General features: G+C 48.4%; 3 protein-coding genes across 4 annotated transcripts; all 3 read right to left on the bottom strand.

The window, feature by feature from the left end:
• Positions 1-639: 639 nt before the first annotated feature.
• On the bottom strand, positions 640-4,006 carry LOC121148694 (granzyme B-like). Of its 2 annotated transcripts, XM_040968932.1 has the most exons (5): positions 3,913-4,006; positions 2,841-2,991; positions 2,229-2,364; positions 1,770-2,027; positions 640-883 (listed from the first exon to the last, which is right to left on the bottom strand). In XM_040968932.1, exons 1-5 carry the CDS (start codon positions 3,965-3,967, stop codon positions 722-724), a joined length of 762 nt encoding a protein of 253 aa, XP_040824866.1. In that variant the 5' UTR covers positions 3,968-4,006; the 3' UTR covers positions 640-721. The 2 variants fall into 2 exon arrangements, with proteins under 2 accessions (XP_040824866.1, XP_040824867.1); XM_040968933.1 differs by lacking the exon at positions 1,770-2,027.
• Positions 4,007-9,979: 5,973 nt separating this feature from the next.
• On the bottom strand, positions 9,980-13,378 carry LOC121148695 (granzyme B-like). The gene is made up of 5 exons (XM_040968934.1): positions 13,271-13,378; positions 12,197-12,344; positions 11,586-11,721; positions 11,127-11,384; positions 9,980-10,235 (listed from the first exon to the last, which is right to left on the bottom strand). The coding sequence occupies exons 1-5, from the start codon at positions 13,323-13,325 to the stop codon at positions 10,074-10,076; spliced, it is 759 nt and encodes a 252-aa protein (XP_040824868.1). The 5' UTR covers positions 13,326-13,378; the 3' UTR covers positions 9,980-10,073.
• Positions 13,379-19,325: 5,947 nt separating this feature from the next.
• LOC121148730 (granzyme B-like) lies at positions 19,326-22,724 on the bottom strand. The gene is made up of 5 exons (XM_040968987.1): positions 22,631-22,724; positions 21,556-21,703; positions 20,945-21,080; positions 20,479-20,736; positions 19,326-19,581 (listed from the first exon to the last, which is right to left on the bottom strand). The coding sequence occupies exons 1-5, from the start codon at positions 22,683-22,685 to the stop codon at positions 19,420-19,422; spliced, it is 759 nt and encodes a 252-aa protein (XP_040824921.1). The 5' UTR covers positions 22,686-22,724; the 3' UTR covers positions 19,326-19,419.
• Positions 22,725-25,446: the final 2,722 nt, after the last annotated feature.

Below are 25,446 nucleotides of genomic sequence, written 5' to 3'. Positions count from 1 at the left end.
ACTCAGAATAACCCAGGTGGGGGACTAAGTGGCAGGATCCTGCTCAAACTAATGTAATCTGGAGAGCATAGGACAGGAGTTGGAGGACTCTAAGAATGATAGGGAACGGAGATGAAGGGTCAGACTGGGAGTTGAAGGTCAGGCTGGGTCCTGAACTCAGATGGAAGCAATGAAGGAAATTGAGATCAGGTGTGTTAGGTGCTCCTCACGGACCAACCACTCCCCTCTGAACCTCAATTCCATGCCTGTGAGGGAGAAATGTTCTGTCTCCAGAGGGTGTGTCAATGTGCTTGAGCAGGAACTGCAGCTGCACCTGCTTTACCTCAGGAGTCCTTGGTGTAATCTCCTTCTCTCTGCCACACAACATAGGGGAAGAAGTGAGCTCCCCTAATGACGCAGGACCTAAGTGTTCTGTGTTCTTTCCTCATAAGACTGAGAGTCAGTCCTTGCAGACGGGCAGGCGCTGGGGAGACTGCAGAGAGTAATCAGGAGCTGGGAGGCAGCTTTATTGGGGTTGGGGAGACGGCAAGGGGAGCAGCCAGAGGAGGAAGCAGAAAGCAGAAGAATTCATTTGCCAGCCAGCTTGGCACAGGTGCCTGTTCGTGAGGGACAGTGAAAAATAAGAAGCTGGACTTCCACTCAGCTAAGAGGCATTTATTTAGTTACTGGCTCCTTCCACATGTTGCTGTGGATCCTATTACAGAGGAGAGTCAGAGAGTGGTTAGTTGACTTCCTGCAGTTTGCGTCTTCTTATGGTTCTCTTTATCCAGGGTAGGAAACTTGAGATTTTGGTGAAGACTTGTGGAGGTCGTCCATTATTTTTTCCATAGGAGACAATGCCTTGGGCCACATTTTTGCACACGAGGGGTCCTCCTGAGTCCCCCTGTCAATAGAGAGAGAAGGGCTGAATTTCTTCCCAGCATCTGCCCTCCTGCCATCCCAAGGCTGTCCATGGAGGTAACACACTGGCCATCTTTCATCCCAAGGTCCTGTTTGCATATTCATCCCTGGCCTGGGAACCTCTCACCCTGAGGCCATACTAGGCTATTGTTTATGGACATAGAGGCAGAGAAGTAAATGAGCTAGATTCTGTGTGGCACATGAGCCAACTCATTAACCAAGGTGGGTAGCAGCTTGATAAAAAGCTGTATGTTCATGAGCATCTGTTTACTTAAAATGGAAATGCTTCCATTTTAAAATAACCTTTACTTTCATTTGAAAGGTATGTCTTTACCGAGAAAGGAGGAGAGACAGAGAGAAATCTTCCATCTGCCAGCTTACTACTCCAATTACTGCAATGCTTAGAGTTGAGCTAACCTGAAGCTGGGAGCAAGGAGCCTCCTTCCAGCATCCTACATGGGTTAGGGGCCCAAAGACTCTAGCAATGTTTTGCTGCCTTTCCAGGACAGAAGCAGAGAGCTGGAGTGGAAATAGAGCTGCTGCTCTTAGAACCAGAGCCCACAAGGGACAATGGTGCTTGTAGGCAGAGGATTAGTCTGTTGAAGCACCACATTGGCCCAGATGCATTGTTTTTTAATCTCTGTGATCTGGAGTGGGACAGTGTAGTGGAAAGCCATCTGTCTGTAGGATTCATAGACACCAGGTGCCCTACTATGGTTGATGAGGCTCCAGGTACCCCCAACTTGAGCTGTTCCCCTCTAAATGACCCCAGGAAAATGAGTGAGATCCCTTCATTCCTTGGGTCTCCAGGTGCCTGATCTTTCTAAGCATCCCTCTCCCTCCCAAACAAGGTGACTGTTCTGTGTTACCTTAAAGGAAGATTTTTGTGTATTCGGGTCCCCCACACACATCTCAATGTCTTTCTTGTAATTGGTATAGTTGAACTCGCAAATCTGGTTGTCTTGAACTGTCAGTTCCACTTCCTGCAGTGTGTCTGAAGAAACGCCCTTTGGTTCTGTTCGACCCCAGCCGGCCACATGGCATGCCTGCCCTGGATTCACTTGGGTCTTGCCGTTGGGTAGGCTGATGCGCTGCACAGCTGCAGTCTTCATGGCATTACTCTTTAGCTGATGGGGAAGAGTCAATAAACACTAGCTCAATGAGTGACCACTGGGTCTGGACACAATCATGGGGCTGCCTCTTCTTCCCTGTGCTACCAAGCAGTGGAACTGGCCAACTGATCAGGAGAGATGAAGCAAGGGGCAGGTCACAATGGGATGGGTAGCAGCTAAATGTGGGAGAGCAAGAGCAGCAGGGAGGTGTCTTACCTTCAGTAACATGATGTCATTGGAGCGATCATTGGGGTTGTATTCCGGGTGGGGAATGGCTTTTTTCACGGGGATGACCTGCTGGGTCTTCTCTGGTTTCTTGATGTTGTGGGCCCCCAGGGTGACATTCATATCACTGTAAAGGGATAGAGTGGGAGAAGTGGGGCTGTGGACTCACAGGAGATGCAGCTCAGGTTCGTGAAGAACAGCTGGCTGCTGGGAGGATGTGAAGAGGGCTGCAACTGAGGGTGGAATCCAGGGCATGAGGAGGCCTGGGGTTCAGTTCTCTGTGTCCTCTGCCTCTCAGCAGTAAAGGTGGAATGCTGTAGCTGTTGGTGATGTGGTGATGTCCAGTGGTTCTCTGGGGTCACTGACCCACAGACAGAGATATGGAACTGCTGATGCCAGAGCATGCTCCTAGCTCTCAGGATGGCAGCATTGATCACTCTGACAGCAAGGTGACTGCCATCAACCTGTCTTTTGCCTAAGAGATCTGGTATTCCTATTGTATTTTACCTTCTCAGGAACCCTCCAATACATAAGGAGCAAAAGGAGTTTATTTGGAATTAGAAGCTTTCTCTGGGGGGAAGTGTGCTGAATTCTAGTCCTTACCTTCCCTGGCAGTGTGCAGCTGTCAGCACAAAGTTCTCACGGATCAGGAAACCTCCACATGTAGAAGGCTTACGATTGTTATTCCAGAACCGAATAAAGGCCATGTAGGGACGGGAGTGGGGCTTGGCTGCATGTCCCCCGATGATCTCTCCTGAGAAAAGAAGAATTGGCCTGCTTATATGCACCCACTGGGTGGGCATACATGTGATGTTTCCAGCACTACTGGGAGCCTGCAGTGGAAGAGAAGCGCTTGGGGAAAGGACCATTAGTCACTTCTCTTAAGAGCTGTCTTGGTATAGGAAACTTTTTTTGCACACATCATTGGCGGTAAGAACACCTGTTCATGGACAGTGACACCAGAGTATCCTCCTAGGTCCTCTTCTGACTATTTATATTTTCCATGAGCTTCCAAAACCCTTGGCATATTCTGGTGATGTCTAGGATGATACCTTTTCCAATGGTCAGCAGTTCAAATTAAGAAACTAAAATAGTTCCAGCCTAGTTCCTAGGGCCTACATTGACCACATGATGGAATGGCCCTTACATGGATGAGGGTTAGAAAGATAAAACTCATCGGGTTCTGGGCAGTAGGAAGTTATGGTCTTGCGCATGTCTCATCCTCTCATGGAGAGGAGCCAGCAAAGGACTAGAGAGAGCAGAAAGGGATGGAAGGCTGAAGCTGTGGCATGAGCACAAGCAAGGGAGGTGCTGCCTGCAATTTGGAGACAGTTGAGCATTGGTCTGCTAAGCAGACGGGGAGAGAGCAGCTATGAAACAGGCTCCCCTTTGCTCTTTCTAAAAAAGCCATATTTTTTCCTTTCCATTTCCCATCTTCTGCCATGCGTCTCCAAAACCTCTGGTTCCCAGCTTACAACCCTTGCTGAAAACAACCTTCTACCTTGGAGCACCTGCCCACAATGAGACAGCATTATGGCCGGGTGTGGGTGGCCCTGGAGCTGGGCAGCATCATGTTGCCAATAGAAGCTGTGCCATGTGGGGCAGGAGGGGCAGGAGGGACAGGAGGTCTGTGTCTCTGGCAGGTCAGGAATGTGAGGTTGGGGTGGTCACTCACCTGCCTCAGCCCTGAGGGACAGGAAGAGGGTCAGCAGGAGCAGGAGTGGCTGCATCTTCTCAGGAAGGCTGCCCAGCTTGGAGCTGCAGGTGCACTTCCTCCTTACTCTCTCTTAGCTCCTGGGGAGGGGGAGGAGCTAGGTGGGCTCAGTGACCTCATGTTTCCTCTGGTTTTGTGGTGCTTCTTTAGCCAAGGTTTCTTTGAAGCAGCCATTAAGCTACCCTCACTAAATTAAAACATGTCTACATGAATGTAGATGTTATCTCATTGAATTTCCCTCAGTGTGCATGGGAGTTACCTTAATCATATGTTTTTAATCATACTTGCTATGGTGGTAGCACAGTCCGCATGGAAGACTGTGGTCCATGTCCCAAGAGGACAGTGCTCTGTAGATCTGAGACAGGGAGCCAGTATTCTGCAACTGGAAAGAACTTCTGTTGGCCTGCTGGATAATACTACATCTGAGAACAGAACTTCGGTGATTCCCTACCTTGAGTGGTTGGTAAGGGGAGCCTGACACTGGGAGACCCTTGTTCACAAAGTCCCACACACTGTATGTGTGGCCTCGCAGTCAAGAGCTGGCGTTTTCTTTGTCAGACCTCTAGCAGAACCTTTCTGTTCACACCACTGCAATTTCTCATCCATATCAGATCTCTGTGCCTGATTGCTGGTAATCACCATTTTTGATTCATGTATGAGAGAAATCATTTGACGTTTTTCTTTCTATGTCTGGATTCTTTTAGTTAATATACAGTTCCATGCATGTTGCATGTGTCAGAATTTCATTCTTTTTTCATGACTAATATTCCACTGAGTGTATGTGTGTGTATGTGTATGTGTTTGTGTGTATAAATATATATCATGCTGTCTAAATGCAACCTTTTAGTGAGACACTTGTAGAATGATTTCTTGGCTTGAATATTGGGAACAGTGCAGTGTATTGGAGTCCAAGTATCTCTCTGCCATATGTGAATTTCATTTCATTTTGGATACACAGCCAGAAGTAAGATAGGAGGATCATATGGTATTTCAACAATTCATTGAGGAGCCTACATCCTGCTCTGCATGGTGACTGCCCCAATTCTCATTTCTACCAACAGTGTTGAATTGTTGCCTGTTCTCCACTGCCATGCCAGCACTTTTCACCTGTTGCCTTTTGATCTTAGCCATTCCAAATAACAGAGATAGAATACCATTGTGGTTTTGTTTTTCATATCCCTGGTGGCTAGTAATACTGCACATGTCTTTCATTAGTTTATGGTTCATTTGCATTTCAGTTTTAAAAAAATGTATCCATTTACACCTTTATTCATTTCTCTTTTGTAACATTTGGCAAACTACAATTAAAAACTTTTAAAAAACATTGTAATTTTTTCTGTTGTGTATATAGTTGACAAGGATGCATAGCTGTGAGGACTATTGTTTGGGGTAGGGTTGATTGATTACAGGGAAGGTAGGTGGTAAAATGTTTTCAATATTCCTCTTGTTCCTTTTTGTCCTGTATTTGGGGAAAGGAACATCTGGAAGGAAGGAGTTGCTCCCATCTGCTTTACCAAGTCAGTGCTCAGGGATGGGGGATGTCCACTTGATGTCATCTTAGAAACCGTGATGTGGAGAAGAATGTTCCGAGGGTATTGCTTGAGTAGTTTTGATAGTTCTGAGACACTGTTGGTTTCATTGCTCCAAGGTTGAGAAAATCCTTCCAAGGTCCATTGGCTGACAGTGTCCATCTCAGTGTGTCCACTCACCCTGACACTTGCTGCCAAAGCTCAGTCAGGTGACTTGTCTACTCTGTTGTATTCCTCATCTTCCGTCATGGGACCTGATGTCCTCTGCAGACCCAATGAGCTGGCCATGTTGTCCCCCATATGCTCCTGGGCATGTCATCCACTGCACAGGCATCAGTAATTGAGGAGGCCCAATCCTGAAACATGCATCCCAGGGTCGGATCACAAATTCTATGATCCTCACTGTGGCTGGAGCTTTGAGTTCAGTGGTCTAGTTTGGAAGTCTCCCAAGAAACCTCACCTGGGATGACCCCAGACTTGATTCTTGCACGTGTCAGCCAGAAGAGGGTCCAATTCAGTCTGTCACCTGCATCAGACTGTTTCCCACATGGTGACTGTAGTTGCATGATCAGTTCTGTCCTCAACCCCATATCCTATGCAAACTACAGGTGCTGTGGCTCTCAGCCCAACTCAGCGTGTCATGGACTTGACCCTTACCCAGACCAGTGTGATCTACAAACTCGTTTGGGTGATCCCCTAACAACGCCACCAAGTCTGCCCCAAGCTGATTCCTCAACAGGCACACTCCTGGTATGGATCTTGCAGGCGCAGTGAGTGTTATGAGCCAGTCTGTCATGGTCTGTATCACTTGCGCATTCACTGGCATGTGCTGCAGCCTGACTCTGCCTGGCCTGTCTCTAGTCCCACCCCTAATGGTAACTGGCAAGTGTTACATTCCATCTCAGTCTGACCTGCACACCATCCTGACACTCACCCCTGCACTCAGGTGCCTCAGACTGACCCAGCCTTGTCTACCCCAGACATGACTCACATGTATGCTGATGGGTACTGGAGCCTGGGGACACATTTTGTGAGGGATATGTGGGCCTAACCCTGTAGGACTACAATACTCACTGGTTTACTCAAGAACTAGGGGTGATGATGGAGAGCTGCCCCAGTTTTGGTTCTTATGCTCACCAGCCAGGGCTGAATAGTCACAGGAGAGTTCCCCTATCTCCCTTAGTAGACCAGCTTCCAGTCATGGATGTGATGCACAATGGTGGGCATGTGACAGCCTGACATGGCCGAATTCTATGCTAACCTCTTCCAGATTCACTGTGGCCTTGCCAGATGAGCTCACACCTTGTGATTCTCTTGAATCGGCATTACAGCCCAGCCCTTGAAGCTCATGCCTAGTTCCAGCTTTCATGTGGATCAGAAGGTGCTGTGACATAGTCCAGCCTGAAGCATACAAACTCTGGTTCTTGCAAGAACCAGTGGGTGCTGGTGCCTAGACCAGTCTTGCACATCCCAGACTCAGTTCACACACACCAATGCTGAGGGTTGACTCAGGGATATTTAGCCAGGTTCATCCCCATTCCTGACTCTTATGCTCACCAGTGAGAACTTCAGCCTAGCGTGGGCATTCCTTTAGTTCCCATCCCTGGTCAGCTACCAGCCACAGATGTTACATGTGCTGGAGTTGTTTGAACACAGCTTGGCATTGCCTAATCCTTATCTTGGTCCTTGATAGTGGATGCTGTAGGCTAACCCTTCTACCCTGCCTTCATTTCCGGCTTTCATGCAGACTGGTAGGTGCGATAACCTAGGCTGGTATGGCCTGCACTGCATCCTGACTTCTGCGCATGTCAGTGTGCTATGGTTTGACCTGTCCTTGCCCAGTCTGTCCTCTCTCTCCTGAAAAGCCAACTGACACACTTGCTGACAAGTGGAGCGGCCTTTCCCGTCTTGACCAATACTCTGCTTGTACTCACCAGTAGCTTCTACAGTGCACCAGAGGAGTTTCTTAAGCTCTCCTACCTGGCCCACTCCCAGACCTAGATATCATAGGTGCCAGTGGGCGCTCGTCCTTACTCGAGACAGTCTGACCTCCTGTCTTGTCCTTTGTGTGCTGGTGAATGTTGTGGCAGGGCCTGCTCCACACCCAATTCTTGGGTGCACCTGTGGGTAAGTACTTCAGCCTAGACCAGCCCAGCCTGTTTCCAACCCTGGTACTCATAAGTGTTGTAGGAGGTTGTGGATCATGTGCAGCTCTCCATCATCATCCCCAGTTCTTGAGTAAATTGGTGAGTATTGTAGTCCTACAGGGGTGAGCCCATATATCCTCCCACAGAATGTGTCCCCAGGCCTAGTCCTTTCTCATGTTGGTTAGTGTCATGGCCTGGTATAATGTGACTCATCCATTGTTCTGACACTCCTGGTACTGTGGTCTATGCTTGGCAGACAGGTCCCCAGCCCTAGGTTTCATGCATGTCAGTGGGAGGCTGTCTGTGGCAGTTGATGCTGACAAGTTCAGCTCAGCTCTGCCATGTGGATTGGTGCATTGGTCTGGCTCCAAGGATGCCTCTGATTTCTGTCCTCCAAATTGCTCCATTAACCTCCTCGTTTACCTGCAAGTACAGTGTTCTGGTTGGTGTGAGTTTCCCAGACTTTGTTTCTTACCTGTATTCCCTCAGCAGTCCCCTGTTCCACACATCCTCATAGTTCTTTCCCTGAGTGATCTACAGTTCCTGAGCCCATGTGAGTGGGTTTCCGAGCTTGTCTTCCCAAGCCAAGACTTCAGTGGGGTGGCATGCTGGTCTGGAGCCCTGCTTGCCCAGCTGGGACCCAAGTGCATGCACAGATTCTCAGACCTGGTCCACAGTCATGCCACAGCAGTGTGCTGGTCTGTGAACTGCCCCATCCACCCTTCAGGATGCAGGTATATGCATGTATCCCCTAGCCCACAGCAGCATTTCTGCTCAGGGTCCTTTCCACCCACCTACTTGAGACCCAAGCATGGGCATGAGTTCCAAGGCCTGCCAGTGTGGTACTCTGCCAATGTGGCAGAAGCCTTGTTCATTATCAACTGGTGGGTTTGAATTGTTGATGTCTTTGGATTCGTTATGTTCTTTATTTTCTTTATTATTGGAAATTAATCTTCTTTAGATGCATAAATTGTAAATATTTGCTCCCATTAAGTCTTCTTCTGTACCTTTTGTCATGTCCCTAGGTAAAAAGAATCATCTGGGGATGAGAGTATGCAGAGGTTGGTAGCTTCACACCCAGGAGGTAAATGGTTACAGTCATTCCCAAATCCCACAAGTTTCTGTATTTCTGAGTAGCATTCATACAAACCATAGGCATGCATGAAGTGAAATACATTGCTTTATTTCATGGATTTTGGACATAAATCCAGGGCTCTTGGGATGGTTGGAAGTCAATGGTAAAGGCTAAAGTCTTGCACAGCATCAGTTTCACTGGGGTCAGTGATTGATCTATTTCTGTGCACATAAAAATCCACAGTGTCTGGCACCTACTAAGTGTTCAGAAAGCATTTATTGTTGGATGGGAAAAGTACTTGCCATACTTACTGCTGGTTCAGGAGTCCACCAGGGAGGTTTAGTCCAGGGGTCACAGCCCTGTGGAGAGAGATGGGCTGCCAGTGGTTCAGCTGGTGAGTGGCCAGGGAGCCAGGATGTCCTGAGTTTGGCATGTGATTTGGGGAGGTCCTTAGTAGAGAAGTGAGTGCATTGAACTGGTCCCGGAAGCAGAGAGCTGGGTTCAATGGTTCTGGAGAGAGACTCAGCCAACCTTGACCCACCTTGTTCAGGAGGGTCTGATTGGTATTAGTCCTGGCCTGGTCCCTGTGAGTCACTTCTCTGCTACAGCCTTAGCCAGGCTTACCTCCACAGTGGCAAGGCCCTAATGGAACCATGTGGGACTCAGAATAGCCCAGGTGGGGGCCTAAGTGGCAGGATCCTGCTCAAACTAATGTAATCTGGAGAGCATAGGAGGACTCTAAGAATGATAGGGAATGGAGATGAAGGGTCAGACTGGGAGTTGAAGGTCAGGCTGGGTCCTGAACTCAGATGGAAGCAATGAAGGAAATTGAGATCAGGTGTATTAGGTGCCCCTCAGGGACCAACCACTCCCCTCTGAACCTCAATTCCATGCCTGTGAGGGAGAAATGTTCTGTCTCCAGAGGGTGTGTCAATGTGCTTGAGCAGGAACTGCAGCTGCACCTGCTTTACCTCAGGAGTCCTTGGTGTAATCTCCTTCTCTCTGCCACACAACACAGGGGAAGAAGTGAGCTCCCCTAATGACCCAGGACCTGAGTGTTCTGTGTTCTTTCCTCATAAGACTGAGAGTCAGCCCTTGCAGAAGAGCAGGCGCTGGGGAGACTGCAGAGAGTAAGCAGGAGCTTGGAGGCAGCTTTATTGGGGTTGGGGAGACGGCAAGGGGAGCAGCCAGAGGAGGAAGCAGAAAGCAGAAGAATTCATTTGCCAGCCAGCTTGGCACGGGTGCCTGTTCGTGAGGGACAGTGAAAAAATAAGAAGCTGGACTTCCACTCAGCTAAAAGGCATTTATTTAGTTACTGGCTCCTTCCACATGTTGCTGTGGATCCTATTACAGAGGAGAGTCAGAGAGTGGTCAGTTGACTTCCTGCAGTTTGCGTCTTCTTATGGTTCTCTTTATCCAGGGTAGGAAACTTGAGATTTTGGTGAAGACTTGTGGAGGTCGTCCATCTTTTTTTCCATAGGAGACAATGCCTTGGGCCACATTTTTGCACACGAGAGGTCCTCCTGAGTCCCCCTGTCAATAGAGAGAGAAGGGCTGAACTTCTTCCCAGCATCTGCCCTCCTGCCATCCCAAGGCTGTCCATGGAGGTAACACACTGGCCATGTTTCATCCCAAGGTCCTGTTTGCATATTCATCCCTGGCCTGGGAACCTCTCTCCCTGAGCCATACTAGGCTATTGTTTAAGGACATAGAGGCAGAAGTAAATGAGCTGAGATCCTGTATGGCGTATCAACCAACTCTAACCATGATGGGTAGCAGCTCTGATATAAAAGTTGTATGTTCAGAAGCATTTGTTAATTTATTTTTTTAAAAGGAAATGCTTCTTTTTTAGAAGAACTTTAATTTTCATTTGAAAGGTATGTCTTTACCGAGAAAGAAGGAGAGACAGAGAGAAATGTTCCATCTGCCAGCTTACTACTCCAATTACTGCAATGCTTAGAGTTGAGCTAACCTGAAGCTGGGAGCAAGGAGCCTCCTTCCAGCATGCTACGTGGATTAGGGGCCCAAAGACTCTAGCAATGTTTTGCTGCCTTTCCAGGACAGAAGCAGAGAGCTGGAGTGGAAATAGAGCTGCTGCTCTTAGAATCAGAGCCCACAAGGGACAATGGTGCTTGTAGGCAGAGGATTAGTCTGTTGAGGCACCACACTGGCCCAGATGCATTGTTTTTTAATCTCTGTGATCTGGAGTGGGACAGTGTAGTGGAAAGCCATCTGTCTGTAGGATTCATAGACACCAGGTGCCCTACTATGGTTGATGAGGCTCCAGGTACCCCCAACTTGAGCTGTTCCCCTCTAAATGACCCCAGGAAGATGAGTGAGATCCCTTCATTCCTTGGGTCTCCAGGTGCCTGATCTTCCTAAGCATCCCTCTCCCTCCCAAACAAGGTGACTGTTCTGTGTTACCTTAAAGGAAGATTTTTGTGTATTCGGGTCCCCCACACACATCTCAATGTCTTTCTTGTAATTGGAATAGCGGGACTCGCAAATCTCGTTGTCTTGTACTGTCAATTCCACTTCCTGCAGTGTGTCTGAAGTAATGCCATTTGGTTCTGTTCGACCCCAGCCGGCCACATGGCATGCCTGCCCTGGATTCACTTGGGTCTTGCCGTTGGGTAGGCTGATGCGCTGCACAGCTGCAGTCTTCAAGGCATTACTCTTCAGCTGATGGGGAAGAGTCAATAAACACTAGCTCTATGAGTGACTACTGGGTCTGGACACAATCATGGAGCTGCCTCTTCTTCCCTGTGCTATCAAGCAGTGGAACTGGCCAACTGATCAGGAGGGATGAAGCAAGGGGCAGGTCACAATGGGATGGGCAGCGACTGGAATTAGGAAAACAAGAGCAGCAGGGAGGTGTCTTACCTTCAGTAACATGATGTCATTGGAGTGATTGATGCGGTTGTATTCCGGGTGGGGGATGGCTTTTTTCACGGGGATGACCTGCTGGGTCTTCTCTGGTTTCTTGATGTTGTGGGCCCCCAGGGTGACATTCATACCGCTGTAAAGGGACAGAGTGGGAGAAGGGGGGCTGTGGACTCACAGGAGATGCAGCTCAGGTTCGTGAAGAACAGCTGGCAGCTGGGAGGATGTGAAGAGGGCTGCAACTGAGGGTGGAATCCAGGGCATGAGGAGGCCTGGGGTTGAGTTCTCTGTGTCCTCTGCCTCTCAGCAGTAAAGGTGGAATGCTGTAGCTGTTGGTGATGTGGTGATGTCCAGTGGTTCTCTGGGGTCACTGACCCACAGACAGAGATATGGAACTGCTGATGCCAGAGCATGCTCCTAGCTCTCAGGATGGCAGTGTTGATCACTCTGCCAGCAAGGTGACTGCCATCAACCTGTCTTTTGCCTAAGAGATCTGGTATTCCTATTCTGTTTTACCTTCTCAGGAACCCTCCAACACGTAACAGGCAAAGAGAGCTTATACGGAATTAGAAGCTTTCTCTGGGGGAAGTGTGCTGAATTCCAGTCCTCACCTTCCCTGGCAGTGTGCAGCTGTCAGCACAAAGTTCTCACGGATCAGGAAACCTCCACACCTCTTCCTACGTGAGCCATTCCAGTACCGAATAAAGGCCATGTAGGGACGGGAGTGGGGCTTGGCTGCATGTCCCCCGATGATCTCTCCTGAAAAAAGAAGAGTTGGTCTGCTTATATGCACCCACTGGTGGGGGGCATACATGGTTGAGATGATTTCAGCAATGCTGGGAGCCTGCAGTAGAAGGCAGAGGACTGAAGGGTGAGAACCCTCAATTTCCTTCTCTAAAAGGTGGTCTTGGTTAAGGAAACATTTTTGCACACATCATTTAAGGTAAGAACAGCTGTTCAGGGACAGTGACACCAGAGTCTCCTGACTATTTTTATGTTTCCCATGAGCTTCCAAAACCCTTGGCCTATTCTGGTGATGTTTAGGATGGTGCTGTTTTCACATGGGCAGGAGCAGAAATTAAGGAAGTGGACATAATTCCAGCCAAGTCCTTTTAGGGCTGACATTGACCTTATGAAGGAATGGCTCCTACATGGATGAGGGTTATGAGGGTAAATCTCATGGGGTTCTGGAAATTGTAGAAGTTGTGGTCATCCACATGGGTTTTCATCACGTGGAGAGGAGCCAGCAAAGGACCAGGAAGCAGAGCAGGGCTGGATGGAGGGCTGAAGCTGTGGCATGAGCACAAGCTAGGGAGGGGCTGCCAGGACTCTGGAGTCAGCTTAGCATGGGCTTCTGCTGAGCAGATGGGGCGAGAGCAGCTCTGAAACAGGCTCCCTTTGCCCTCTCCTGAAAAAGTAATATTTTTCCTTTCCATTTCCCATCTTCTGCCATGCGTCTCCAAAACCTCCTGGCTGCCAGTTTCCTGCCCTTGCAAACAATAGCCTTCTGCTCTAGCACTCCTGCCCTCAGTGAACCAGTCTCATTGTTGGGTGTGGGTGGCCCTGGAGCTGGACATCACCATGTTGCCAATAGAAGCTGTGCCATGTGGGGCAGGAGGGGCAGGAGGGACAGGAGGTCTGTGTCTCTGGCGGGTCAGGAATGTGAGGTTGGGGTGGTCACTCACCTGCCTCAGCCCTGAGGGACAGGAAGAGGGTCAGCAGGAGCAGGAGTGGCTGCATCTTCTCAGGAAGGCTGCCCAGCTTGGAGCTGCAGGTGCACTTCCTCCTTACTCTCTCTTAGCTCCTGGGGAGGGGGAGGAGCTAGGTGGGCACAGTGACCTCATGTTTCCTCTGGTTTTGTGGTGCTTCTTTAGCCAAGGTTTCTTTGAAACAGCTACTAAGCCATACCTCACTAAATTAAAACATGTCTACATGAATGTAGATGTTATCTCATTGAATTTCCCTCAGTGTGCATGGGAGTTACCTTAACCATATGTTTTTAATCATACTTGCTATGGTGGTAACACAGTCCACATGGAAGACTGTGGTCCATGTCCCAAGAGGACAGTGCTCTGTAGATCTGAGACAGGGAGCCAGTATTCTGCAACTGGAAAGAACTTCTGTTGGCCTGCTGGATAATACTACATCTGAGAACAGAACTTCGGTGATTCCCTACCTTGAGTGGTTGGTAAGGGGAGCCTGACACTGGGAGACCCTTGTTCACAAAGTCCCACACACTGTATGTGTGGCCTCGCAGTCAAGAGCTGGCGTTTTCTTTGTCAGACCTCTAGCAGAACCTTTCTGTTCACACCACTGCAATTTCTCATCCATATCAGATCTCTGTGCCTGATTGCTGGTAATCACCGTTTTTGATTCATGTATGAGAGAAATCATTTGACGTTTCTATGTCTGGATTCTTTCAGTTAATATACAGTTCCATGCATGTTGCATGTGTCAGAATTTCATTCTTTTTTCATGACTAATATTCCACTGAGTGTATGTGTGTGTATGTGTATGTGTTTGTGTGTATAAATATATATCATGCTGTCTAAATGCAACCTTTTAGTGAGACACTTGTAGAATGATTTCTTGGCTTGAATATTGGGAACAGTGCAGTGTATTGGAGTCCAAGTATCTCTCTGCCATATGTGAATTTCATTTCATTTTGGATACACAGCCAGAAGTAAGATAGGAGGATCATATGGTATTTCAACAATTCATTGAGGAGCCTACATCCTGCTCTGCATGGTGACTGTCCCAATTCTCATTTCTACCAACAGTGTTGAATTGTTGCCTGTTCTCCACTGCCATGCCAGCACTTTTCACCTGTTGCCTTTTGATCTTAGCCATTCCAAATAACAGAGATAGAATACCATTGTGGTTTTGTTTTTCATATCCCTGGTGGCTAGTAATACTGCACATGTCTTTCATTAGTTTATGGTTCATTTGCATTTCAGTTTTAAAAAAATGTATCCATTTACACCTTTATTCATTTCTCTTTTGTAACATTTGGCAAACTACAATTAAAAACTTTTAAAAAACATTGTAATTTTTTCTGTTGTGTATATAGTTGACAAGGATGCATAGCTGTGAGGACTATTGTTTGGGGTAGGGTTGATTGATTACAGGGAAGGTAGGTGGTAAAATGTTTTCAATATTCCTTTTGTTCCTTTTTGTCCTGTATTTGGGGAAAGGAACATCTGGAAGGAAGGAGTTGCTCCCATCTGCCTTACCAAGTCAGTGCTCAGGGAGGGGGCATGGCCACTTGATGTCATCTTAGAAACCGTGATGTGGAGAAGAATGTTCCGAGGGTATTGCTTGAGTAGTTTTGATAGTTCTGAGACACTGTTGGTTTCATTGCTCCAAGGTTGAGAAAATCCTTCCAAGGTCCATTGGCTGACAGTGTCCATCTCAGTGTGTCCACTCACCCTGACACTTGCTGCCAAAGCTCAGTCAGGTGACTTGTCTACTCTGTTGTATTCCTCATCTTCCGTCATGGGACCTGATGTCCTTTGCAGACCCAATGAACTGGCCATGTTGTCCTCCATATGCTCCTGGGCATGTCATCCACTGCACAGGCATCAGTAATTGAGGAGGCCCAATCCTGAAACATGCATCCCAGGGGCGAATCACAAATTCTATGATCCTCACTGTGGCTGGAGCTTTGAGTTCAGTGGTCTAGTTTGGAAGTCTCCCAAGAAACCTCACCTGGGATGACCCAAGACTTGATTCTTGCATGTGTCAGCCAGAAGAGGGTCCAATTCAGTCTGTCACCTGCATCAGACTGTTTCCCACATGGTGACTGTAGTTGCATGATCAGTTCTGTCCTCAACCCCATATCCTATGCAAACTACAGGTGCTGTGGCTCTCAGCCCAACTCAGTGTGTCATGGATCTGACCCTTACCCAGACCAGTGTGATCTACAACCTAGTTCGGGTGATCCCCTCACTACCCCCACCAAGTCTGCCCCAAGCTGATTCCTCAACAGGCACACTCCTGGTATGGATCTTGCAGGCGCAGTGAGTGTTATGAGCCAGTCTGTCATGGTCTGTATCACTTGCGCATTCACTGGCATGTGCTGCAGCCTGACTCTGCCTGGCCTGTCTCTAGTCCCACCCCTAATGGTAACTGGCAAGTGTTACATTCCATCTCAGTCTGACCTGCACACCATCCTGACACTCACCCCTGCACTTAGGTGCCTCAGACTGACCCAGCCTTGTCTACCCCAGACATGACTCACATGTATGCTGATGGGTACTGGAGCCTGGGGACACATTTTGTGTGAGATATGTGGGCCTAACCCTGTAGGACTACAATACTCACTGGTTTACTCAAGAACTAGGGGTGATGATGGAGAGCTGCCCCAGTTTTGGTTCTTATGCTCACCAGCCAGGGCTGCATTGTCATAGGAGAGTTCCCCTATCGCCCTTAGTAGACCAGCTTCCAGTCATGGATGTGATGCACAATGGTGGGCATGTGACAGCCTGACATGGCCGAATTCTATGCTAACCTCTTCCAGATTGCACTGTGGCCTTGCCAGATGAGCTCACACTTTGTGATTCTCTTGAATCGGCATTACAGCCCAGCCCTTGAAGCTCATGCCTAGTTCCAGCTTTCATGTGGATCAGAAGGTGCTGTGACATAGTCCAGCCTGAAGCATACAAACTCTGGTTCTTGCAAGAACCAGTGGGTGCTGGTGCCTAGACCAGTCTTGCACATCCCAGACTCAGTTCACACACACCAATGCTGAGGGTTGACTCAGGGATATTTAGCCAGGTTCATCCCCATTCCTGACTCTTATGCTCACCAGTGGGAACCTCAGCCTAGCGTGGGCATTCCTTTAGTTCCCATCCCTGGTCAGCTACCAGCCACAGATGTTACATGTGCTGGAGTTGTTTGAACACAGCTTGGCATTGCCTAATCCTTATCTTGGTCCTTGATAGTGGATGCTGTAGGCTAACCCTTCTACCCTGCCTTCATTTCCGGCTTTCATGCAGACTGGTAGGTGCGATAACCTAGGCTGGTATGGCCTGCACTGCATCCTGACTTCTGCACATGTCAGTGTGCTATGGTTTGACCTGTCCTTGCCCAGTCTGTCCTCTCTTCCCTGAAAAGCCAACTGACACACTTGCTGACAAGTGGAGCGGCCTTTCCCGTCTTGACCAATACTCTGCTTGTACTCACCAGTAGCTTCTACAGTGCACCAGAGGAGTTTCTTAAGCTCTCTTACCTGGCCCACTCCCAGACCTAGATATCATAGGTGCCAGTGGGTGCTGGTCCTTACCCGAGACAGTCTGACCTCCTGTCTTGTCCTTTGTGTGCTGGTGAATGTTGTGGCAGGGCCTGCTCCACACCCAATTCTTGGGTGCACCTGTGGGTAAGTACTTCAGCCTAGACCAGCCCAGCCTGTTTCCAACCCTGGTACTCATAAGTGTTGTAGGAGGTTGTGGATCATGTGCAGCTCTCCATCATCATCCCCAGTTCTTGAGTAAATTGGTGAGTATTGTAGTCCTACAGGGGTGAGCCCATGTATCCTCCCACAGAATGTGTCCCCAGGCCTAGTTCTTTCTCATGTTGGTTAGTGTCATGGCCTGGTATAATGTGACTCATCCATTGTTCTGACACTCTTGGTACTGTGGTCTATGCTTGGCAGACAGGTCCCCAGCCCTAGGTTTCATGCATGTCAGTGGGAGGTTGTTTGTGGCAGTTGATGCTGACAAGCTCAGCTCAGCTCTGCCATGTGGATTGGTGCATTGGTCTGGCTCCAAGGATGCCTCTGATTTCTGTCCTCCAAATTGCTCCATTAACCTCCTCGTTTACCTGCAAGTACAGTGTTCTGGTTGGTGTGAGTTTCCCAGACTTTGTTTCTTACTTGTATTCCCTCAGCAGTCCGCTGTTCCTCACATCCTCATAGTTCTTTCCCTGAGTGATCTACAGTTCCTGAGCCCATGTGAGTGGGTTTCCGAGCTTGTCTTCCCAAGCCAAGACTTCAGTGGGGTGGCATGCTGGTCTGGAGCCCTGCTTGCTCAGCTGGGACCCAAGTGCATGCACAGATTCTCAGACCTGGTCCATTGTCATGCCACAGCAGTGTGCTGGTCTGTGAACTGCCCCATCCACCTTTCAGGATGCAGGTATATGCATGTATCCCCTAGCCCACAGCAGCATTTCTGCTCAGGGTCCTTTCACCACCCTTCTTGAGACCCAAGCATGGGCATGGGTTCCAAGGCCTGCTCTGCCAGCATGGTACTCTGTCAGTGTGGCAGAAGCCTTGTCCATTATCAACTGGTGGGTTTGAATTGTTGATGTCTTTGGATTCGTTATGTTCTTTATTTTCTTTATTAATGGAAATTAATCTTCTTTAGATGCATAAATTGTAAATATTTGCTCCCATTAAGTCTTCTTCTGTACCTTTTGTCATGTCCCTAGGTAAAAAGAATTATCTGGGGATGAGTGTATGCAGAGGTTGGTAGCTTCACACCCAGGAGGTAAATGGTTACAGTCATTCCCAAATCCCACAAGTTTCTGTATTTCTGAGTAGCATTCATACAAACCATAGGCATGCATGAAGTGAAATACATTGCTTTATTTCATGGATTTTGGACATAAATCCAGGGCTCTTGGGATGGTTGGAAGTCAATGGTAAAGGCTAAAGTCTTGCACAGCATCAGTTTCACTGGGGTCAGTGATTGATCTATTTCTGTGCACATAAAAATCCATAGTGTCTGGCACCTACTACGTATTCAGAAAGCATTTATTGTTGGATGGGAAAAGTACTTGCCATACTTACTGCTGGTTCAGGAGTCCACCAGGGAGGTTTAGTCCAGGGGCTCGCAGCCCTGTGGAGAGAGATGGGCTGCCAGTGGTTCAGCTGGTGAGTGGCCAGGGAGCCAGGGTGTCCTGAGTTTGGTGTGGTTTGGGGAGGGCATTGGTAGAGAAGTGAGTGCATTGAACTGGTCCCGGAAGCAGAGAGCTGGGTTCAATGGTTCTGGAGAGAGACTCAGCCAACCTTGACCCACCTTGTTCAGGAGGGTCTGATTGGTATTAGTCCTGGCCTGGTCCCTGTGAGTCACTTCTCTGCTACAGCCTTAGCCAGGCTTACCTCCACAGTGGCAAGGCTCTAATGGAACCATGTGGGACTCAGAATAGCCCAGGTGGGGGCCTAAGTGGCAGGATCCTGCTCAAACTAATGTAATCTGGAGAGCATAGGACAGGAGTTGGAGGACTCTAAGAATGATAGGGAATGGAGATGAAGGGTCAGACTGGGAGTTGGAGGTCAGGCTGGGTCCTGAACTCAGATGGAAGCAATGAAGGAAATTGAGATCAGGTGTATTAGGTGCCCCTCAGGGACCAACCACTCCCCTCTGAACCTCAATTCCATGCCTGTGAGGGAGAAATGTTCTGTCTCCAGAGGGTGTGTCAATGTGCTTGAGCAGGAACTGCAGCTGCACCTGCTTTACCTCAGGAGTCCTTGGTGTAATCTCCTTCTCTCTGCCACACAACACAGGGGAAGAAGTGAGCTCCCCTAATGTTCTTTCCTCATGGGGCTGAGGGTCAGTCCTTGCAGAAGAGCAGGCGCTGGGGAGACTGCAGAGAGTAAGCAGGAGCTTGGAGGCAGCTTTATTGGGGTTGGGGAGACGGCAAGGGGAGCAGCCAGAGGAGGAAACAGAAAGCAGAAGAATTCATTTGCCAGCCAGCTTGGCACAGGTGCCTGTGCGTGAGGGACAGTGAATAAATAAGAAGCTGGACTTCCACTCAGCTAAAAGGCATTTATTTAGTTACTGGCTCCTTCCACATGTTGCTGTGGATCCTATTACAGAGGAGAGTCAGAGAGTGGTCAGTTGACTTCCTGCAGTTTGCGTCTTCTTATGGTTCTCTTTATCCAGGGTAGGAAACTTGAGATTTTGGTGAAGACTCGCGGAGGTCGTGCATTTTTTTTTCCATAGGAGACAATGCCTTGGGCCACATTTTTGCACACGAGAGGTCCTCCTGAGTCCCCCTGTCAATAGAGAGAGAAGGGCTGAATTTCTTCCCAGCATCTGCCCTCCTGCCATCCCAAGGCTGTCCATGGAGGTAACACACTGGCCATGTTTCATCCCAAGGTCCTGTTTGCATATTCATCCCTGGCCTGGGAACCTCTCTCCCTGAGTTCATACTAGGCTATTGTTTAAGGACATAGAGGCAGAAGTGTGGGCTGAGATCCTGTGTGGGCTGAGATCCTGTGTGGCACACAACTCATTAACCATGATGGGTAGCAGCTCTGATATAAAAGTTGTATGTTCAGAAGCATTTGTTTACTTAAAATGGAAATGCTTCCATTTTAAAATAACCTTTATTTTCATTTGAAAGGTATGTCTTTACCGAGAAAGAAGGAGAGACAGAGAGAAATGTTCCATCTGCCAGCTTACTACTCCAATTACTGCAATGCTTAGAGTTGAGCTAACCTGAAGCTGGGAGCAAGGAGCCTCCTTCCAGCATGCTACGTGGATTAGGGGCCTAAGGACTCTAGCAATGTTTTGCTGCCTTTCCAGGACAGAAGCAGAGAGCTGGAGTGGAAATAGAGCTGCTGCTCTTAGAACCAGAGCCCACAAGGGACAATGGTACTTGCAGGTAGAGGATTAGTCTGTTGAGGCACCACACTGGCCCAGATGCATTGTTTTTTAATCTCTGTGATCTGGAGTGGGACAGTGTAGTGGAAAGCCATCTGTCTGTAGGATTCATAGACACCAGGTGCCCTACTATGGTTGATGAGGCTCCAGGTACCCCCAACTTGAGCTGTTCCCCTCTAAATGACCCCAGGAAAATGAGTGAGATCCCTTCATTCCTTGGGTCTCCAGGTGCCTGATCTTCCTAAGCATCCCTCTCCCTCCCAAACAAGGTGACTGTTCTGTGTTACCTTAAAGGAAGATTTTTGTGTATTCGGGTCCCCCACACACATCTCAATGTCTTTCTTGTAATTGGAATAGCGGGACTCGCAAATCTGGTTGTCTTGTACTGTCAGTTCCACTTCCTGCAGTGTGTCTGAAGAAACGCCATTTGGTTCCGTCCGACCCCAGCCAGCCACATGGCATGCCTGCCCTGGATTCACTTGGGTCTTGCCGTTGGGTAGGCTGATGCGTTGCACAGCTGCAGTCTTCATGGCATTACTCTTCAGCTGATGGGGAAGAGTCAATAAACACTAGCTCTATGAGTGACTACTGGGCCTGGACACAATCATGGGGCTGCCTCTTCTTCCCTGTGCTATCAAGCAGTGGAACTGGCCAACTGATCAGGAGGGATGAAGCAAGGGGCAGGTCACAATGGGATGGGTAGCAGCTAAATGTGGGAATTAGGAAAACAAGAGCAGCAGGGAGGTGTCTTACCTTCAGTAACATGATGTCATTGGAGTGATCATTGGGGTTATATTCCGGGTGGGGGATGGCTTTTTTCACGGGGATGACCTGCTGGGTCTTCTCTGGTTTCTTGATGTTGTGGGCCCCCAGGGTGACATTCGTATCGCTGTAAAGGGACAGAGTGGGAGAAGGGGGGCTGTGGACTCACAGGAGATGCAGCTCAGGTTCGTGAAGAACAGCTGGCTGCTGGGAGGATGTGAAGAGGGCTGCAACTGAGGGTGGAATCCAGGGCGTGAGAAGGCCTGGGGTTCAGTTCTCTGTGTCCTCTGCCTCTCAGCAGTAAAAGTGGAATGCTGTAGCTGTTGGTGATGTGGTGATGTCCAGTGGTTCTCTGGGGTCACTGACCCACAGACAGAGATATGGAACTGCTGATGCCAGAGCATGCTCCTAGCTCTCAGGATGGCAGCATTGATCACTCTGATAGCAAGGTGACTGCCATCAACCTGTCTTTTGCCTAAGAGATCTGGTATTCCTATTGTATTTTACCTTCTCAGGAACCCTCCAATACATAAGGAGCAAAGAGAGTTTATTTGGAATTAGAAGCTTTCTCTGGGGAAAGTGTGCTGAATTCTAGACCTTACCTTCCCTGGCAGTGTGCAGCTGTCAGCACAAAGTTCTCACGGATCAGGAAACCTCCACACCTGTTCTTTTCTGATCCAATCCAGAACTGAATAAAGGCCATGTAGGGACGGGAGTGGGGCTTGGCTGCATGTCCCCCGATGATCTCTCCTGAAAAAAGAAGAGTTGGTCTGCTTATATGCACCCACTCGTGGGGTGGGGGCGTATGCTTGAGATGATTTCAGCAATGCTGGGAGCCTGCAGTAGAAGGCAGAGGACTGAAGGGTGAGGACCCTCAGTCTCCTTCTCTAAAAGGTGGTCTTGGTTAAGGAAACATTTTTGCACACATCATTTGAAGTAAGAACAGCTGTTCAGGGACAGTGACACCAGAGTCACCTGATTATTTTTATGTTTCCCATGAGCTTCCAAAACCCTTGGCCTATTCTGGTGATGTTTAGGATGGTGCTGTTTTCACATGGGCAGGAGCAGAAATTAAGGAAGTGGACATAATTCCAGCCAAGTCCTTTTAGGGCTGACATTGACCTTATGAAGGAATGGCTCCTACATGGATGAGGGTTATGAGGGTAAATCTCATGGGGTTCTGGAAATTGTAGAAGTTGTGGTCATCCACATGGGTTTTCATCACGTGGAGAGGAGCCAGCAAAGGACCGGGAAGCAGAGCAGGACTGGATGGAGGGCTGAAGCTGTGGCATGAGCACAAGCTAGGGAGGGGCTGCCAGCACTCTGGAGTCAGCTTAGCATGGGCTTCTGCTGAGCAGATGGGGCGAGAGCAGCTCTGAAACAGGCTCCCTTTGCCCTCTCCTCGAAAAGCCATATTTTTCCTTTCCAATTCCCATCCTCTGCCATGAATCTCCAGGAACCTTCTATTTTTTAGCCTCCCGTCATTGCAAACAATAGCCTTCTTCACCGGATTCACGCCCACAGTGAACCAGTCTCATTGTTGGGTGTGGGTGGCCCTGGAGCTGGGCAGCACCATGTTGCCAATAGAAGCTGTGCCATGTGGGGCAGGAGGGAAGGAGGGACAGAAGGTCTGTGTCTCTGGCGGGTCAGGAATGTGAGGTTGGGGTGGTCACTCACCTGCCTCAGCCCTGAGGGACAGGAAGAGGGTCAGCAGGAGCAGGAGTGGCTGCATCTTCTCAGGAAGGCTGCCCAGCTTGGAGCTGCAGGTGCACTTCCTCCTTACTCTCTCTTATCTCCTGTGGAATGGGAGGAGTAAGGTGGGCACAGTGACCTCATGTTTCCTCTGGTTTTGTGGTGCTTCTTTAGCCAAGGTTTCTTTGAAGCAGCCATTAAGCTATCCTCACTAAATTAAAACATGTCTACATGAATGTAGATGTTATCTCATTGAATTTCCCTCAGTGCACATGGGAGTTACCTTAATCATATGTTTTTAATCATACTTGCTCTCGTGGTAGCACAGTCCGCATGGAAGACTGTGGTCCATGTCCCAAGAGGACAGTGCTCTGTAGATCTGAGACAGGGAGCCAGTATTCTGCAACTGGAAAGAACTTCTGTTGGCCTGCTGGATAATACTACATCTGAGAACAGAACTTCGGTGATTCCCTACCTTGAGTGGTTGGTAAGGGGATCCTGGCACTGGGAGACCCTTGTACAAAATCCCACACACTGTATGTGTGGCCTCGCAGTCAAGAGCTGGCGTTTTCTTTGTCAGAGACTCTAGCAGCCCAGCTCTTCTGTGAAAACCAAGAACCTTTCTGTTCACACCACTGCAATTTCTCATCCATATCAGATCTCTGTGCCTGATCGCTGGTAATCACCGTTTTTGATTCATGTATGAGAGAAATCATTTGACGTTTTTCTTTCTATGTCTGGATTCTTTTAGTTAATATACAGTTCCATGCATGTTGCATGTGTCAGAATTTCATTCTTTTTTCATGACTAATATTCCACTGAGTGTGTGTGTGTATGTGTTTGTGTGTTTGTGTGTATAAATATATATCATGCTGTCTAAATGCAACCTTTTAGTGAGACACTTGTAGAATGATTTCTTGGCTTGAATATTGGGAACAGTGCAGTGTATTGGAGTCCAAGTATGTCTCTGCCGTATGCAAGTTTCTTTTCATTTTGGATACACAGCCAGAAGTAAGATAGGAGGATCATATGGTATTTCAACAATTCATTGAGGAGCCTACATCCTGCTCTGCATGGTGACTGTCCCAATTCTCATTTCTACCAACAGTGTTGAATTGTTGCCTGTTCTCCACTTTTCACCTGTTGCCTTTTGATCTTAGCCATTCCAAATAACAGAGATAGAATGCCATTGTGGTTTTGTTTTTCATATCCCTGTGGCTAGTAATACTGCACATGTCTTTCATTAGTTTATGGTTCATTTGCATTTCAGTTTTAAAAAAATGTATCCATTTACACCTTTATTCATTTCTCTTTTGTAACATTTGGCAAACTACAATTAAAAACTTTTAAAAAACATTATAATTTTTCAGTTGTGTATATAGTTGACAAGGATGCATAGCTGTGAGCACTTTTGTTTGGGGTAGGGTTGATTGATTACAGGGAAGGTAGGTGGTAAAATGTTTTCAATATTCCTTTTGTTCCTTTTTGTCCTGTATTTGGGGAAAGGAACATCTGGAAGGAAGGAGTTGCTCCCATCTGCCTTACCAAGTCAGTGCTCAGGGATGGGGGATGTCCACTTGATGTCATCTTAGAAACCGTGATGTGGAGAAGAATGTTCCAAGGGTATTGCTTGAGTAGTTTTGATAGTTCTGAGACACTGTTGGTTTCATTGCTCCAAGGTTGAGAAAATCCTTCCAAGGTCCATTGGCTGACAGTGTCCATCTCAGTGTGTCCACTCACCCTGACACTTGCTGCCAAAGCTCAGTCAGGTGACTTGTCTACTCTGTTGTATTCCTCATCTTCCGTCATGGGACCTGATGTCCTCTGCAGACCCAATGAGCTGGCCGTGTTGTCCCCCATATGCTCCTGGGCATGTCATCCACTGCACAGGCATCAGTAATTGAGGAGGCCCAATCCTGAAACATGCATCCCAGGGTCGGATCACAAATTCTATGATCCTCACTGTGGCTGGAGCTTTGAGTTCAATGGTCTAGTTTGGAAGTCTCCCAAGAAACCTCACCTGGGATGACCCCAGACTTGATTCTTGCATGTGTCAGCCAGAAGAGGGTCCAATTCAGTCTGTCACCTGCATCAGACTGTTTCCCACATGGTGACTGTAGTTGCATGATCAGTTCTGTCCTCAACCCCATATCCTATGCAAACTACAGGTGCTGTGGCTCTCAGCCCAACTCAGTGTGTCATGGATCTGACCCTTACCCAGACCAGTGTGATCTACAACCTCGTTCGAGTGATCCCCTAACTACCCCCACCAAGTCTGCCCCAAGCTGATTCCTCCACAGGCATACTCCTGGTATGAATCTTGCAGGCTCAGTGAGTGTTGTGAGCCAGTCTGTCATGGTCTGTATCACTTGCGCATTCACTGGCATGTGCTGCAGCCTGACTCTGCCTGGCCTGTCTCTAGTCCCACCCCTAATGGTAACTGGCAAGTGTTACATTCCATCTCAGTCTGACCTGCACACCATCCTGACACTCACCCCTGCACTCAGGTGCCTCAGACTGACCCAGCCTTGTCTACCCCAGACATGACTCACATGTATGCTGATGGGTACTGGAGCCTGGGGACACATTTTGTGTGAGATATGTGGGCCTAACCCTGTAGGACTACAATACTCACTGGTTTACTCAAGAACTAGGGGTGATGATGGGGAGCTGCCCCAGTTTTGGTTCTTATGCTCACCAGCCAGGGCTGCATTGTCACAGGAGAGTTTCCCTATCGCCCTTAGTAGACCAGCTTCCAGTCATGGATGTGATGCACAATGGTGGGCATGTGACAGCCTGAC

Source organism: Ochotona curzoniae, unplaced genomic scaffold, assembly GCF_017591425.1.
Source record: "Ochotona curzoniae isolate NIBS_2020 unplaced genomic scaffold, NIBS_Ocur_1.0 scaffold_4701, whole genome shotgun sequence".
Taxonomy (NCBI): domain Eukaryota; kingdom Metazoa; phylum Chordata; class Mammalia; order Lagomorpha; family Ochotonidae; genus Ochotona; species Ochotona curzoniae.
Note: the sequence above shows the minus strand (reverse complement) of the source record. Positions and strands in the feature narration are given on the sequence as shown.